Source organism: Tenrec ecaudatus, chromosome 1 (genome assembly GCF_050624435.1).
Source record: "Tenrec ecaudatus isolate mTenEca1 chromosome 1, mTenEca1.hap1, whole genome shotgun sequence".
In the NCBI taxonomy this organism is placed as follows: Eukaryota; Metazoa; Chordata; class Mammalia; order Afrosoricida; family Tenrecidae; genus Tenrec; species Tenrec ecaudatus.
The window spans coordinates 150367888-150383808 of NC_134530.1; the positions used below are offsets into that span (position 1 = coordinate 150367888).

The 15921-nt window shown below is 46.6% G+C and overlaps 1 protein-coding gene across 2 annotated transcripts in view; it reads right to left on the reverse strand.

Moving 5' to 3' along the window:
• Window positions 1–1780: 1780 nt before the first annotated feature.
• The window catches only part of TSPAN2 (tetraspanin 2), a 56897-nt gene continuing 42756 nt past the window's right edge, over window positions 1781–15921 (reverse strand). For both annotated transcript variants that reach the window (XM_075559744.1, XM_075559751.1), the window contains exons 7-8: window positions 9230–9313; window positions 1781–1949 (exon numbers count right to left, since the gene is read on the reverse strand). In XM_075559744.1, the coding sequence (XP_075415859.1) occupies window positions 1884–1949; window positions 9230–9313 (150 nt within the window). In that variant the 3' untranslated portion in view covers window positions 1781–1883. The remainder of the gene's footprint in view (window positions 1950–9229; window positions 9314–15921) is intronic.

Consider the following 15921-nt stretch of genomic DNA (forward strand, 5'->3'; position numbering starts at 1 on the left):
GACTTGTTTATTCACACAGAACACACTTACGTGGGGTATCCAAATCCCATACCTCCATTTCTAAAAAAACCCCCCAAACTCCCTGCCTTCGAAACCATTCTGACTCAAAGTAACTTTAGTCTTTCACCTTGAGCGTGGCACTTTAAAATGCGCTCCACAACAGCCTCAACGTATGAGCTGTGCAAAGTCCGGATGAACCGTGGAAGGTCAAGTGCTCGGTAGTTTGTGAAAGGTAGGTGGTCTGAACCACGCCAGGGGCTCCCCAGGAGGAAATACACCCAAAACCACCAGTTACTGGCAAATAGGCCAGTTCAAATCCTAAATCTGGGTCCATGGTTGCTAGTCGCCATGGAGTTGCCTCAACTCCTGTGCAGAGTAGAACAACGCTCCCAAGGTTTTCTAAGTCTGACGTTTCGGGAGCAGATCTCCAGAACTGCCTTTCCCAGGAGCCCCTGCGTGGGCTCACAACTCCAACCTTCCAACTAGTCATCTACAGTGCAATTGTTTCACCTTCCCGGAACTCAAATCTGGGTTTACCTAGGTAAAAATCAGGCATCAAAACAGCAGGGGAACCGGGACACTTAATTTCCATGGGGTGATCTGCACAGAGAGGACACACTTAAATTGGATGTGCGTGTACACCGAGCTTTGTGTCATCAGCGAGCTCCAGTTGTGTACACACAACCAGGAGATGATGCCTTTCCAGTCTTTGGTGTTTGGCAGCTTTTTGTTTTTGCTTTCTGATTTGGCCAACATGCTTATGAGATAATATATGAATTGAGGAGGGTTTTGTTTTCTTTAAGTGGGGGAAACGATAAGTCATCTTCTCTCTCTCTCTAAAAAAATGCCTCCAAGTGAATAAATAAGGAGGATCCAATAAAATTGGGCAAATACGTAAACTCAAGGGATGAGGTATTTCAAAGACACAGTGCCAGTAAGGATACCTTCTCCCTCCACTTGCAACTGCCAGCTCTCTGATTTGGGTCCTTGGATTCGGGGCACCCTTGGATTTGGGGGACCTTGGATTCAGGGGGTCCTCAGGGGTGTGAGAGAAAAGCCACTTGAGGACGTGGAGGGGTAGCAGAGTCCAGAGTTCAGAGCAGAGTCAGAGAAGGAAAGTAGCAAAGCAACATTTACGTGTCTTTGTCTCGGAACAAAACTATTTCTTAGAAAGCTGTTGAAAGTGCTTCCGCGTCCTAAAAACACTCACTTTCACAGCGTGTGATTGTCTAGGTGACGCCTCTTTGCAGAGGGAGGTGTTTTGTTCTCAGACACTAGGAAAACATGACTTACTCACATTAGATTTTCCATGCTATACTTAGTTTTACAGATGTGTTCAGTTCTAAGGCTGTGTTTACTATATTCTGGGGACAGTATGTATATAAAAAAAGCCCAGGAAACCCTTACACCCAGTTTAGACAGTCAATTTAAATATCCCATTGTGATCTCTCAATTCCTGTAGCTCACTGCTACCATTTAGCTAGAAACTCCCCACTTCTCAGAATCCAGCTTTCTAGATTTGAGAAAATGACCATTTATCAGAGCTTTTTGATGGCCCCCCCACCCCCAAAGCTATTAAATTGGTTGTTCCTCTTACATACAAACCCCAGGAACTCCCAGCCAGCAGACCTCATGCTGTATGATGCATCGACCAGGAGCACGCAGAGCACGCATGGCATGCTCTGTCAGCAGACACAGGCACTCGCTTGAGGGAGCCATCGACCACGAGCCCAACATACACATACATGTAAGTGCAAACAGAGAATTGACACCACGTTCATTTTAGGTCGTAATGTCCTTTGACTATTGAAAGTGCGCCAGAAGGCAGCTCCTGGGCATGTAGGGGGAAAGCTTTAGGTTGTCATTGTCACGTGGCAGTAGCTTCATATTACGTCCCGTGAGCTCCGGATCGCGCAGCAAAGGACCATGCTGAAGATCATGCCAAAGATCTGAAACGGAAGGAACAGCTTATTGGTGACTTTCAAACAGGTCTGGAAATTGTCTGCACGACTAACTCAAATCAACCAACAGCCCTTGGTTATAAAAGGCATTTTTCTTTATGTGATGTAAAATTGGCAACTGGTGAAAGAGAACGCCATTCCCAGCTTGACATGTACGCGACATGGCGATCACGGAGCCCGCTGGCTGGTGGGCACCATGTTGAACTGCTAACAGCCAGGGGAACAGCTGGAAACCGCCAGCCACTGCTCCAGAGAAAGACGAGGCTTGCTTGCTCTGAAGATCCAGTCTTGGAAACTCACGGGGCAGTTCCTCTCTGTCCCCTCCGCTCGCGATGAGTCGGCATCGACTTGATGGCAGTGGGTTTGGTCCTGGTGTATATTAAAATTATTATACAAATCACAAGGACTCTAAGAAAGAATTCCCATTTGTGGGAGTTACAAAATTTCATGTCAACTTGATAACTAGAATGAAGGGGTGGAGTCTAGCCTGTCAATCAGGTCACAGCCTCTCTTCCTCCCTGGAGTGGGAACACACTCTCTCTCTCACCTTCCTGTTGGCAAGCAGAATGGGGTCCTAGTGATGGCAGCCAGAGCCCTGTAGATGCTTCCACTGCAACTGAAACCACAGGACTTTCCACCCATCGACCTGTGACCTTCCTGCGTGCGGCATCATTGCATGTGCTGCGTGAGTCTGAAGAGGACTTCATGGGCTAAATCAGACTTATGGGCTAATAGCGACCTTATGGAGTTGATTTGGGCTGGGTGAGGATGTTTTATTGATGCATGATTACTTCTTGATACGAAATTCTCTCTTACATATATATGAATGTCTCTGGATTTGTTTCTCTAGTCAACCCAAACACACCATTTTTAAATACTAATAAGAATTTTCTTCATAACTGTAAAGCAGATGGATACACTACTGCTTTGTGATTTTATATTATAGCTAAATCCAAGCTCTTGTATCTTTTAACATATGTTTTGAAACCCATGCTATTTAAATACCCTTGTGGTCTAAGCAGCTTTGCGTTGTCCGACAAGTTGTGAACCCTGCAGTGGTGATCACACGTGGTGTACCTCTTCATTTCTGGCCCATTTCTTGATTTCTCTCTTAAAGTTGGTTTTTCTTTTTCCTGGTCCATTTCTAGTACATACAATGCTCCACTGTTGGATTCAATAGTTTTACCAAAGCTTAAAGTGTTGAAACTATGGGCTTGCTGACTCCTTATTCCTGGCTACTTCTTTGACAAGTCAACTGCTTGGGAAAAATCAGTGTCACTTATAGAGTCTAAAGAAAAGGATCTGGGAGACTCAAAGCCCATCGGCAGCCAACCAGACACCCCCTCACTGAAGGGCTGTGGGGAGGAGATGAGCCAGGCAGGGTGCAGGGTAGCAATGATGGAACACATAACTTTCCTCTAGTTCTTAAATGCTTCCTCCCCCCCACTATCATGATCCCAATTCTACCTTACAAATCTGACTAGACACAGGATGTGCATTGGTACAGATAGCAACTGGAAACACAGGGAATCCAGGACAGATGACTCCTTCAGGACAAGTGGTGACGCCTAGAGGGTGGAGGGAAAGTGGGGTAGAAAGGGGGAACTGATTAAAAGAATCTATGTATAGCCTCCTCCCTGGGGGATGGACAGCAGAGAAGAGGGTGGGGGGAGACATCAGACAGTTTAACATATGACAAAATAATAATTTATGAATGATGAAGGGTTCATGAGGTGGGGGGAGTGGGGAGGGAGGGGGAAAATGAGCAGCCGATGTTAAAGGCTCAAGTAGAAGGCATATGTTTTGAGAATGATGATGGCAACAAATGTACATGTGTGCTTGACACATGGATGTATGTATGGATTGTGATAAGAATTGTACGAGCCCCCAATAAAATGATTTAAAAAAAGAAAAGTATCTGAGAAGACCCTTCTTGCCCTTCATCATTTCCCCTACCATTTTTCAGGGCCCGTGGATGCGCAGTGTTTAAAACTATTATCACTTCAGCTGGACTGAGGAGTGGCTGCAGACATAGAAGGGTGGTGGAATCTGTGGCTTTGGCAAGACTGAAATCACAGGAGGTCCAGAAACTGATGCTCAATTCCAGCTCACTGGTATTAAAACATACATTAGCCCATCAAGTCCATGCTGACTCATAGAGACCCCCTGTGGGTTTCTGAGACTATACCTGCTTATGGGAGTAGAAAGGCCAGTCTTTCTCCCCTGGGGCTGCTGGTGGCTTTGGACTGCCTACCATGCGATTACAGCCCACCTTGCAACCACCACCACCACCCTAGACTCTCACAGGTGAGACTCTCACAGGTGGAATGAATTGTGCACTAGCCACAGACGGGGGCTTTCCTTTGGTTGTCCTGGACTTTAAGGTGAGGCAAAAAATAACCGTAGCTATGAAGACAGCATCAATTGATCCTCAAACTGCTACATTCTCCTGCTTCACTGCCATCTACCTTGTCCGTGCTGACTCACAGTGACCCCCTGTGGGCTTCCTAGGCTGTAACTGTTTACAGGAGGAGAATGCCCAGTCTTTCTCCCACAGAGCTGCTACTGGTTTTGAACTGCTGACCATGTGGATAGCAGCCAAGTGCTTAACACTAAGCCACCAGGGCTCCTTGTCATGGCTGGAAAAATAAAAGCCAGCTCAATTATGCACCTGGAAAAAATAAACTCGAACAAGACGATTATCAACGTTCTTTCGAAGTTGATACCCGTAACTTTCTGGTTCTCGTCTTCAATCCCATCCTAAGTCCGACTAGGCTCTGTGAATATCAAACTTAAAAAGCACATATTATTGCTATGTTTTCTTAATACTCTTTTAGGAGGACAGCCGGCAGGAGCAGGATTTCAAGCTTCTGGTCATTAGTCTACAACTACTGTGTGGCAGGGGAGACACCTAATGGGCATTCGGTTAACTGATGACGTTGTGACATGCTTATTCCACAGAGAAAAAGCATGAACAGGCTGTAGGGGTGCTGGAGGCAACCCACTTGATTTCAGATGGCCAACAGAGGGTGTGCTCCGTTACTCTAGTTGCACTAGCTGCACCCCCCCCCCCCACCATTTTGGTTGTACTCTGAAGGAGTCTCAGACCTGCCCCTGCCATGACTCAGTGGTAGCCCCTTCTAGAGAAGTCATCTGTTGAGATGAGTGTTTGCTGTTGAAGGCAGGTGCCGTCAAGTGGGTCCCGACTCAGAGCGACCCTAGGTGCCACAGAAGGAAACACTGCCTGGCCCTGTGACAGCCTCACTGTTCTTTAATGTTTGATCCCATTGTTGCAGCCGCTGGGCCAATCCATCTCGTTGAAGGTCTTCTCTGCTTTACTAAGCATGATGCCCTTCACCGGGGATGCGTTTCTCCTGATACCAAGTCCAAGACACACGAGACGGCATCTTGCTCTTCTCACTTCTAAGGAGCTTTCTGGCTGTACTCCAGCCAAAGCACCCTTGCGTAGACTTTGGGCGCTCCAGGGTCCCTTAAACGTTCTTCACGAGCCCATCACTCGAAGGCGCGGCTTCTTCCCGGGTCTCCTTTTTTCACGGCTCAGGTTTGGCAGACGCATGATGAACATTGCTAGGAGAACCCACTTGGTGCCTCCATAATGCGAAGGTTTTCAAACCTTGTGCCCCCAAGATTGCCCCGGGAGCCAGAGCAGGGTGATCAGACTCGCGCTGGAGCAGACAGTGGGAATACTGAGAGATGCGCCTGGCTTGGAGGCACCGCATTTGCACTCACAACTACACCCCTCTCAGGTCTGGGTACAGAAAAGGGGAAGGTATTCACTTGTCTTCTGAGAACTGCCAATGCATTGATTGCTCTGTAATTCCCACTGCTCTTGTTTTAATTTGGGCCTTGAGGTAAAATATACAGAGGGCTACAGAGACTAGCTCTCATTTGTCAGTTTAGCACTCCTCTGTCAGCTTGTAGGACTACAGTGGCTTGAGTTTTGCTATGATGGGGTAAGCTATGCCAATTGTATTTCAAATATGGGCAGGGTCACGCGGGTTTTAGCAGAGCTTCCAGACTAAGACAGACTAAGAAGGACCTGGTGATTGCCTTCTCAAAAAAGCTTCCTTCTATGTGGATCTAAATGAGTATGAATGACATTGTAAAGAATGAGAATTCTAGATCATTTCATTGTGCCCACACCAAACCATACAGAAGCCAACAGGCAGTTGTTCAAAGAGAACGAAGGGATATGAGAATGGTGCATATCGAACCAAGATATATGTCAACCATACGCATGAATGGATTTGGGACTTGCACTTAATTCTAGCCCTGACCTAAGAATAGTTATTTCTTATGGCATGGCCTTACTTGATACTCAACCTCATGAAGAGATCACCGACCTTATGGGTGCTGTAACAAAGTGTAGTGAAGAAACTAGATGGTTCTGGCTATCAGAAAGACTAGTGCCTGGGGTCTAAATGGCTTATTTTCAAGCAAGTAGCCATTGAAGTGAAGTGCCAAGTAAGTGCTCTTGGCCGAAGCACACAAGTCTGTGTGATCTAAGGATTGTAAACAGTATAATCCAGATCTAAAGGAGGGAATGGCATCAGACCTTAAATTGTGAACACTTAGTTTGCAGAAGGCTATAGATTACGGTGGAAGTTAGAAATCCATTTGTAGGGCCCACACATGGAGTAAGCCTCTGGTGAACCCCTTCCGATCATGGTTGAAAGTTGTGAACAGCCTTGTTATCAGACAGAGAGCACTGTAAAGTCCATTATGGCAGATGCCTTCAGGTTGGAATGTAATGTCGTCTCATTTGATCTCCTTTTTAAAGGTTTTTTTTTAAGTGAAGAGGAAATGCACGTAGATTAAGCTCCTGGTGAACCCCTCTGCCCAGGCACGTGACTAGACTTGCTAACATGCACAGTGCAAGGAAAGGGGGTTACCGTAGAGGCAGGGAAATTAACACTTAGCACCCTACTTGACCTCCCTTTGATCCATTTAAAGTTGTTCTAGCTTTTAGTATTTGATGCTTTCTTTTGATTGAAGTTTTTATCGGCTTTACTTTGTTATTCTTGTTCGTTTTTACATATGTTTTTCTGTATATGAAATCCTGGATAGATAAGTCTATAATAACTGGACAATAACTGGATTAATGGTTCCTTGGGGGTATGGCCAGGGTAGGTGGGGGATAGGAGTGGGGAGCTAATAACCATGAGCACAAAAATGAAGAAAATGTTCTAAAACTCATTGTGGTGGTGATCGTACGAGTATTTTTGATAGGATTGAGCCATTGAATTGCATGCTATGTAAATTATATGTCAATAAAACTGTTGGGGAGAAAAGGATACACATCAAGATTGTATGCTTTCACCTTATGTACATAGCATTTATGCTGAACAAACAAACCAAGAAGCTGGGCTACCTGAAGAAAAACACGCCACCAGAGGGAGACTCATCAACACGCTGCTGTCCTCCTTCACTGTCTGACCGCAAACAGGACGCGTGAAGCACTTACTCATGAATCTTAACGATAACAGCACAACCTCAAGTTAACACCATTGTTTACAACCAGTCCTATACGCGCCATCAAGATACATGAGAGAAATAGTGAAGTTGACAAGGATTTCTTGTCATGTGGATCCACAAACCAACACTGGGGGAAACATCAGTCAAGAACTGAAAGGAGACTATCTTGCACGGGGACCATCTGCTCCACGAGCTGCTTCACAGTGTTAACGAGCAGATGCAAGTCGTCGTATTTTCGATCACCTCACCTGCATGTGAAAGGTGGACAATGGGTAGGAAAGACTGAAGAGCTGATGGTTTAAATTATAGGGTTGGGGAAGAATATTAAATCTGCCAAGGACTGCCCAGAGAATGAGCAAACCTGTCCTGGAAGAAGTGCAGCCAGGAGGCTCCTGGAAGTGAGGGTGCGAGACTCCATCGCATGCATGTCCTCTGGACATGTTATCACGGAGGACCAGTCCTGGGCAAGGACATCATGCTTGGTTAAGTAGAGGGAGAGCGACAAAGGGGAAGCTCCACCAGGAGATGGATTAATACATGGCTTCAATGATGAGTTCAAACGTGACAGTCGTGAGGCTGGTGCAGCACAGGCAAGGGTTTCTTTTGTAGTACACAGGGGTGCTATGAATTGTCTGGGACTTGACGGCACCGAACAGCAACATACTTAGACGAACCCCTTAGAATGTCCAACCCCTGATGTCAAGGCAATCACCTCTGCACTTGCTTCTCTGGCTCGAATCTTGCTTCCCTAAGACTTTCCTCCACACTGTCACCCCAGGTCCTTCTAACCCTCGGTGACTCTCTTTGCTTGAAGGGTAAAACCCAGGCTCTTGACAGTGGCACGCACACACTCTCTGACCTCATCCTGATGCCCCCCTCCAGTGCATCTCTTGCTACTCCCCCCATGCACTTCTGCGCTCGCAACTCTCGAGCACACGCGTTCCTACTGTGTATCTCGGCAGGTGCTATTTCCGTTGCCAGGACCTAGGGTTTGGAGACCCTCAAGTTTTATCTAGCTCTAGCATTTATGAACCATTTGTGACACACTTGACATGAATTAATTTCTTTAAGATGTCATATGCATTTTAGACCTAATAACTTATTGGATTTTCACAGGTTGGTATACAGAAGGCCCTCCTTTACAGATGATCAAATGGAGGCACAGAGAAGCTTTCTCCAGGTCCCAGAGTTGAATCTCGAGGGGGTGACGTCTGAGCTTGCATGGTGAATCGCCCTGCTATCCTGCTGCTTCACAACATGGGTGGAGAGACTGACCTGATGCGATGAATTTCTAATTTCTAACACTTAGAAGAAACTCAGACTAGGAAGTCACTTCTCTAGATGTAGTGTCATGACCTTAAACATGGGACATGAGCATCGTGTTAAACACCCACTTGCTGCGGGAGAAGTCGTAAGGAAGCTACACTCACCCCATGCTCTGTGGGAGAAAGCAACGGCAGGACTTCTATAAGGCTGTCCAGCCTTGGAACCCACAGGGTGGGGCTACTCTGTCCTATATGGTCATTTTCAGTTGGAATTCCATTGCACAGCCAATTTAAAAAGGTCCCCCCCCCCTTATTGCAATGATTAAACGCAAAACCACAGTTAGGTTAAAGGTGAACATGATACTGATAAGAGGTTCTGTGGACAAATGCCTTGTCCTCGATGAGAAGACGCCCACAGGATGCTGCCGCATCGCATTGAGAGAAACAAAAGGCGAAAGCTCAAGACTTCTGAGAAGGCAACAGAGGGAAGCCCTGGAATTTGCTCACCGTGAGACCTGCAATTCCAATTCCGACAATTCCCACGAGTTGGAGCTTAACACTGATGATCGTCTCAATTTCATCAATGCAATTCTGTGGTGAAGAAAAACAGAAGTCAGAAACAGTCATGGTTTCTGTGAAGCCATCCTGACCCATTAGGTGTCTTCGCCGCAGTCAAGGTCTGTGTCTACGCCAGCGTCTACTCATGTTTACACCACCGCCTCCAGACCACATCATCCTGCGACCTTAAATGGAGAACTTGGTTTGGTGAAAAGTATATAATCCTCTCCTTTTGGTGAGATTATCTTGAAACCTGACTGGAGGAAGCAATTCGGACACACCCGGGGTATTTAAAATATGGGAACTTCTTACTTTGGGCAGAGAATAGGAAGTCAAATGTCCCTACCATAACAGTCCTACTGCTTTGGGATTCTAATCCACAGGTTAAAAGCCTTTCTGTCTATCTTATCTATTTTATTATATAAGGTAGGCATTACTTACTAAGCAACCTAAAAGGGCCTAAAGGTTGTAATCAAGGGACGTAGGAGCTGGAGGGCCCTTCTCTACGGTGGCTGAGCTGGGATCGATGGGTCCTATTTCTTTTATCTCGTCCTCTAAGGGACCCTGTGGATTGAGGCCAAAGAACCTTCCTAGGTGAAGGGAGAGACTGGACAGGCATAGAGGACTACCTATACGCCTAATCCGTTTTCCTGGCTTCAAATCCTTCAGTTTGGAACAGAGGTTTCCTCTTTGTCTAACTGTGTCTTCAGGCTGCTCAGGAGGTTTTCTTTATCCTTGGCCAGCTCCCTCTGATCCCCCTGTCACCGTCACCGAACCCTCCTCCCTCTCCTCGTGTCTTCTACCACATTTCATGCTTCCGTCCTTTCACTCATTCCGTGTGAATGTTCGTTCATTCACCTTCCTGACGGTCTACCTTGTACCAATCACTGGGCCAGGAGTGGAGGATCTGGAGACAGGTAAGACATGGCTTCTGCTCACAGAGAACTCAAACTTCAGCGAAGGACACGGAGCACCCCCGCCCCCAATTCCGATAACGTATGGGACTGTCGCTCTAATGGTTCCCTTACTTCTTGGAGAAAATGAGTCAACCTGTAGCATTTCTTCCAACGTTCCTCTCCTGCCCACCAAGGCGAGGCTCCATTCCCCGGGAGTCGGGGTTGACCAGGCAGCACCACGCTTTCCTCTTTCCATCGCCCCGCTCACGCAGGTGTCTCTGCTCTGCTCAATGTTAACTCCTTGATGGGCGACGCAGTTTCTCCTATTTCCCAAGAGCCTCTGCTGTCCTCCCAGCACACCCGGCCTCTCTTCTCTGCTGGCATTCCACGCCCCACCTAACGCCCTGCTCCCGTCCTCCACTGGAAAACAAACCCCTCCCTCAGATGGGCCCCGCCAGCTCTGCCCATAGTCCCCCCTCTCCTTCACAGGAAGCCTCTCTTTGTGGGAAAACAATCAAACAAACCATATATTAGCTTTGAAAACATAATGTCAAAAGAAGAAAATAAAAACCATCTGTATTCCTAAATTTAAAAAAGGATCATTATTTTCATATCTTACACCCACCAAAGACAACACAGAATCCTTTTGGCCTCTTTTCTTACACACAAGCACACTTCTGCACTGAGTTCATTCTCCAGCCACGGCAGCGCTTAACGAGCGACTTCGAGAACATCATGTCATTCAAAATTCTTTGATAATCACACCCTTTATGGCTGTAAAACATCACGTGAATGAATGTGTCTTACTTTCTTAGAATCAGCCTCCACTCTTACACAGCGAGGCCTATCCTATAGCTCCTTCTTCCGAATCACCCTGCAACCATCTCCCTACACATAACCTCCGTCCACCTCTCAGGCCCCCTGCCCCACCAGCCCCTCAAATCCCTCCTCTCTGCAGAATCACCCTGCGAAGCCGAGATTACGTGCCCACTTAGCCGTCCAGCCTTCGGGAACCACACTGACCCCAGCAGCGTGGCGGCCATGTCTCTGACCATGCTCATCTTGCATCAGCGCAGGCCAGCTCTGCGCATTATTCTTAATTGCATGCATTTTCTGTGTTCGACGATCATCTGCATTTTTAAAATAATCATTTTATTCGGGCTTGCACAGCTCTTATAATAATCCATACATCTGTTGTGTCAAGCATATCTGTACATAGGTTGTCATGATCCTTTTCAAAACATTTTCTTTCTATTTGAGACCTTGGTATCAGCTCCTTTTTTCCCCCTCCCTCCCCCACCCTCCCAGCTTTGTGACCCCTGGATAAATGATAAATGATCATTATTTTCATATTTCATACACCGCTGTCTCCCTTCACCCACGTTTCTGGTGTTTGTCCCGTATTGTGTTTTTTACAAGCTCTCTTGTCATGTTCTTTGTCTTGAAGGGCACCCCCTCCTTACCTCTCACTTCCTGGGCCCTGGCTTCTGTCTGTCCCCCGCTCCCCTGACACGGCTCTCCCCTATTTTCTTATCTGGAAAAGCTTTCAGCTTTGCAGTAGAGATCTCACTGGATCGCCAGGAGCTTCAGCTCCCCACACAGACCAGCATGCTTTCTGCTGATGTGCCATCGCCTGCCCTCCGCTGTTGCTCCACAGGTCTTCCCTGCCTCGCCCTCCACCGCCTAGGGCTTGCCTACTTCTTACACTTCAGAATTAGCCAAAAGCTGAGACAGCATTGGCCCCAGGAAGTCTTGCCCTGCCCCCCACCCCCGCCCCAGCTTCTGGCCTCTCCTAAATGCCCTTCTTCGCTTTCACAGAACCGTGTAAACATCTGTGAGCTCTGTAGCCTTTTCTTCAATGAGACTGTACATCCCTTTAGAGGGGGCACTTTGTGTCACCCATCTTCATAACTGCACGGGGCAGGTTGTCATTAAATTCGCATCCCTCCTCTGCTGTCCTCTTGCTCCCATGGCGCTAACAGCAATCTCACTTGGGCCACCAGGATTGCCCCTCCTCAGTCTCCCGATTTAGAAACCATTGCTCTGCTCACATCTGAATGCTTCCTCTTGTCCATGTCTTCCAAACCCAATATGCCAATTCTTTAAGATTCTGAAAAGGAACAGACCCCCCAAACTCTCTCATGAGCCCCACACAAGATTTTCCAACTCTCTGCTGAACATTTCCACTCTGAAGGTCCCCTGACTCCTCAAAATGAGAATGCACAAATGTTCTTGTCTCCAATATTTCCCCGATCCCTCACTTCTATTCCTCAACTCATGATCTCCCCAGACCCCAGCAGTGGAGCCTTCCCTCTTCTCATATCTAGCTGGACACCGGGCTCTGCAGATTCTACTGTCTGAGCAGCCGTCAGATGCCTTTTGGGGATGCCGCCCCCAGTCCAGCGGGCTACCAGCTCATGTCTCTTGTCTCATGTCTCTTCAAGTTATTTCTTTCCCATCAGCTCTCCACCTGACCGGTCACTAGAGCAACATCACCCGAATGCAAACTCCATCCTGCCCTCCTCGCACTTCAGATTCTACCTTCACTGCCTTCCTCATCTTGCAGTGTGGAGTCTACACTCTTGCCTTGACATGTGCACTTCATTCAGCTCTTCAAAATCCGCCTCCCTCCTCTTCATCCCCTTCTCCCAGAGACACCCAGGGCTGTTGTCAGCCACATCTGCTGCCTGCATCTGCTTGAGCACACACACCACCTCTGGTCTCCCTGCCTTGGTCTATTCCCTCCACATGGAACACCCACTCATGTTTGTTGGTTGATGGGACTCCTAGTCATCCATCGTAATTCATCCTAAGAAGCATGTCAGGAGTGCTGCTCCTGAGCCCTGGACTCTCATGCAGCTGGCGAGTCTAACATGCTCCCTCCAGTGAAGCCTTTCCTCACCCTGTGGGATGCTGCTGGCTGGTCTGCCCGTCTCACCAGGCAGAGGGTGGACACCTCCAGGGCAGGTGTGATGTCTTACTCATCCCAGAAGCTTCAGGAAGACCCAACACACATTCAATGGATGCGTCAGGCCAGTTAAAATCTCATCCACTCCTCAAAGGCAAATGCTTTGGGGTGTCCCTATCATTGTCCCCACATTGTCATATTTCATCCTTCTTTCCCCTACTGGCCTTGTGTTTTCCCAACCACTTCACGCAACTGTGTGGCAAAGGTCACTAATGAGCTCCTAAGCCACAACTACAACAATCTATCTTGAGTCACCATGGATCTGCCTTTGTCCAGAATTTGACTTGATGGACAACCATCTCTGTCCTTGACTTCTGACATGTCCCTCTCCTGGATTCTTCCCAGACTCTGACTTCTCCTGCACTTCACTTCACTTCAGTTCACATCACTGTCTTGTCTGCTGACATCTATTTTTTTTCCTGCCTTGCTAAGTACTTTTATTTTTTAAATCATTTTATGGGGGACTCATACACCACTTATCACAATCCATAATACATCACTTGTGTAAAGCACATTTGTACATTTGTTACCCTCATCATTCTCAAAGCATTTGCTCTCCACTTAAGCCCCTGGTATCAGCTCCTCATTTGTCCCCTCTTTTCCTGCTCCCCCCTCCCTCATGAACCCTTGATAATTTATAAATTATTATTTTGTCATATCTTACACTGATTGGCGTCTCCCTTCACCCACTTTTTTGTTGTCCAAGCCCCAGGGGGGAGGATATATGTAGATCCTTGTAATCAGTTCCCCTTTTCCACCCCACTCTCCCTCCACCCTCCTGGTATCAGCACTCACCACTGGTCCTGAAGGGATCATCCTTCCTGGATTCCCTGTGTTTCCCTACTGACATCTTTTTATGCCCAAATTTTTGTTGTCATTGAGTAGATACACATCAAAATGCATACGAATTCAACCGTGTCTGTTTACAACTCTGAGATGTGGATGATGCTGTGCACCCACTCTTTCTCTCTTGTTTGGGGGTGTGCCTCGACTCTGGAAACATAGACTCACTGCTCCCACAGGTTCCTTTCTCGGCGTTGGCGTTGCTGTTGTCACTTTGTCTCTATAGAGATAATTCTTAAAAGAGTTCACGGTGGATGATCTTTAAGAGTTACGTTAAACTACAGCATGGTTTAAGAAGACTTCAGGGGGTATTTTGGTTGAAGGTTTAATTTGTTTCAGGGTTTCTCCAGGCTCCAAGACTCCAGAAAGTCTAGAGTCCCTGAGTTTTGTAATTCTGTGCTAGATTTCCTCACTATTAATCAGGATTCTTTGACAGAATCTTCTATCAAAATGTTCAGTAAAGGGAGCCAGACACCAGCCAATTCTGGTCTCAGGGCAAAGGAAGCAGTTGTTCATAAAGGCAATGAGCTACACATTGCATATCTTTCTCCTATATATTTGTTTGTTACTCTAGGCGAAGAGAGACACAATTACTGTGTGTTGGACGACTGCTTGCAAACAGTAAAGACCCCAGGCACTATTCAGTGAACTAGGAGGTAAAGCAGAAGTGCTAAACACATTATTACACCAATAAAATAGCATGCCCTATGACACTATACCTTAAACCTCCAAACCAAGGAGCCAGATCCTATGAGGTGTTTTAGCTGTCTATAAATAGCCCAAGAGCCACTCTTTCTTCTCCTGTTATTGTAAATCACATTCTTGCCAATTCAACTTTTTGTAGGTGATCAACTTATTGACAGCAACCTTCACTATTGGCTGTGCAATCCTACCTTAATCGATGTGATTTCCCCATCATCATTAGCACTTCTTTACCTTCCTTCCTACCTCTGATAGTTACTAATAAATGCTGGTCTGGATACATCTGTCTTATCTTTTTATTTAAGTGAGGTCAGACAGTAGTTATCTTTTTTAAAAATCATTTTATTGGGAGCTCTTACAGATGTTGTCACAATTCATAATTCAATCAGATCAAGCATAATTGTACAATTGCTGCCGCCATCAGTTTCAAAACAGTTGCTTTCTTCTTGAACTCCTTAATATCAGCTCCCCTTTATTCCCGACCTCTCCTGTCCTACCCCCCAGGAGCTCTAATTGCTATGTTATATATTATTCTTTCCATGTCTTACACCACCTAATATATCCACTCACCTACAATTCTATTGTTCATTCCTCTGGAGTGGGATGATTGCTATCAGCTCCGCCTGCCCCCTCCCCCACTCTCTTCTCGTACCCTCGGGGAATCATTACTCCCGTTACTATTTCTGAAGGGTTATCTATCTAATAGTTATCTTTTTGTGACTGCCTTATTTCACTCAACATAATGTCTGCAATCCATATTGTATTTATTTCTCCTACTGGTTGCAGTAGTTCATTGTAGTGCACTGACTTCTTATCCTTGGCCCACACCGGAAATAAAAATGTCTTTGGCCTGTCTCCATCCTTTTCCCACACATGCTCCTGGTGTTCTCATTCACTCCTATGACTCCAACTTGCACCAGTGTGTTGGGGTGCCTACACTGTTGTCATCAGCTCAACTACTTCTTAGTCCTGTACCGCAAGTGTACTCTTCAACCAAACAGAAACTGTCATCTGCCCACAGGATCTGCACCTTGCGTCTATTTCCCTCTCTCAGTGGAGAGATCCTCTACCCAGCTAGCCACCCCAGCAGAAATCTAGAACTTTTGATCTCCACCCTTTCACACCCAGTTGATACTCAGTAAGTCACTCAGGCCAATGGATTCTATTTTTTGAATCGCTTGCTTCTGCTCCATCCCGACTGTCTGTGACTTGCTTTAGTCCCTTAGCTTCTT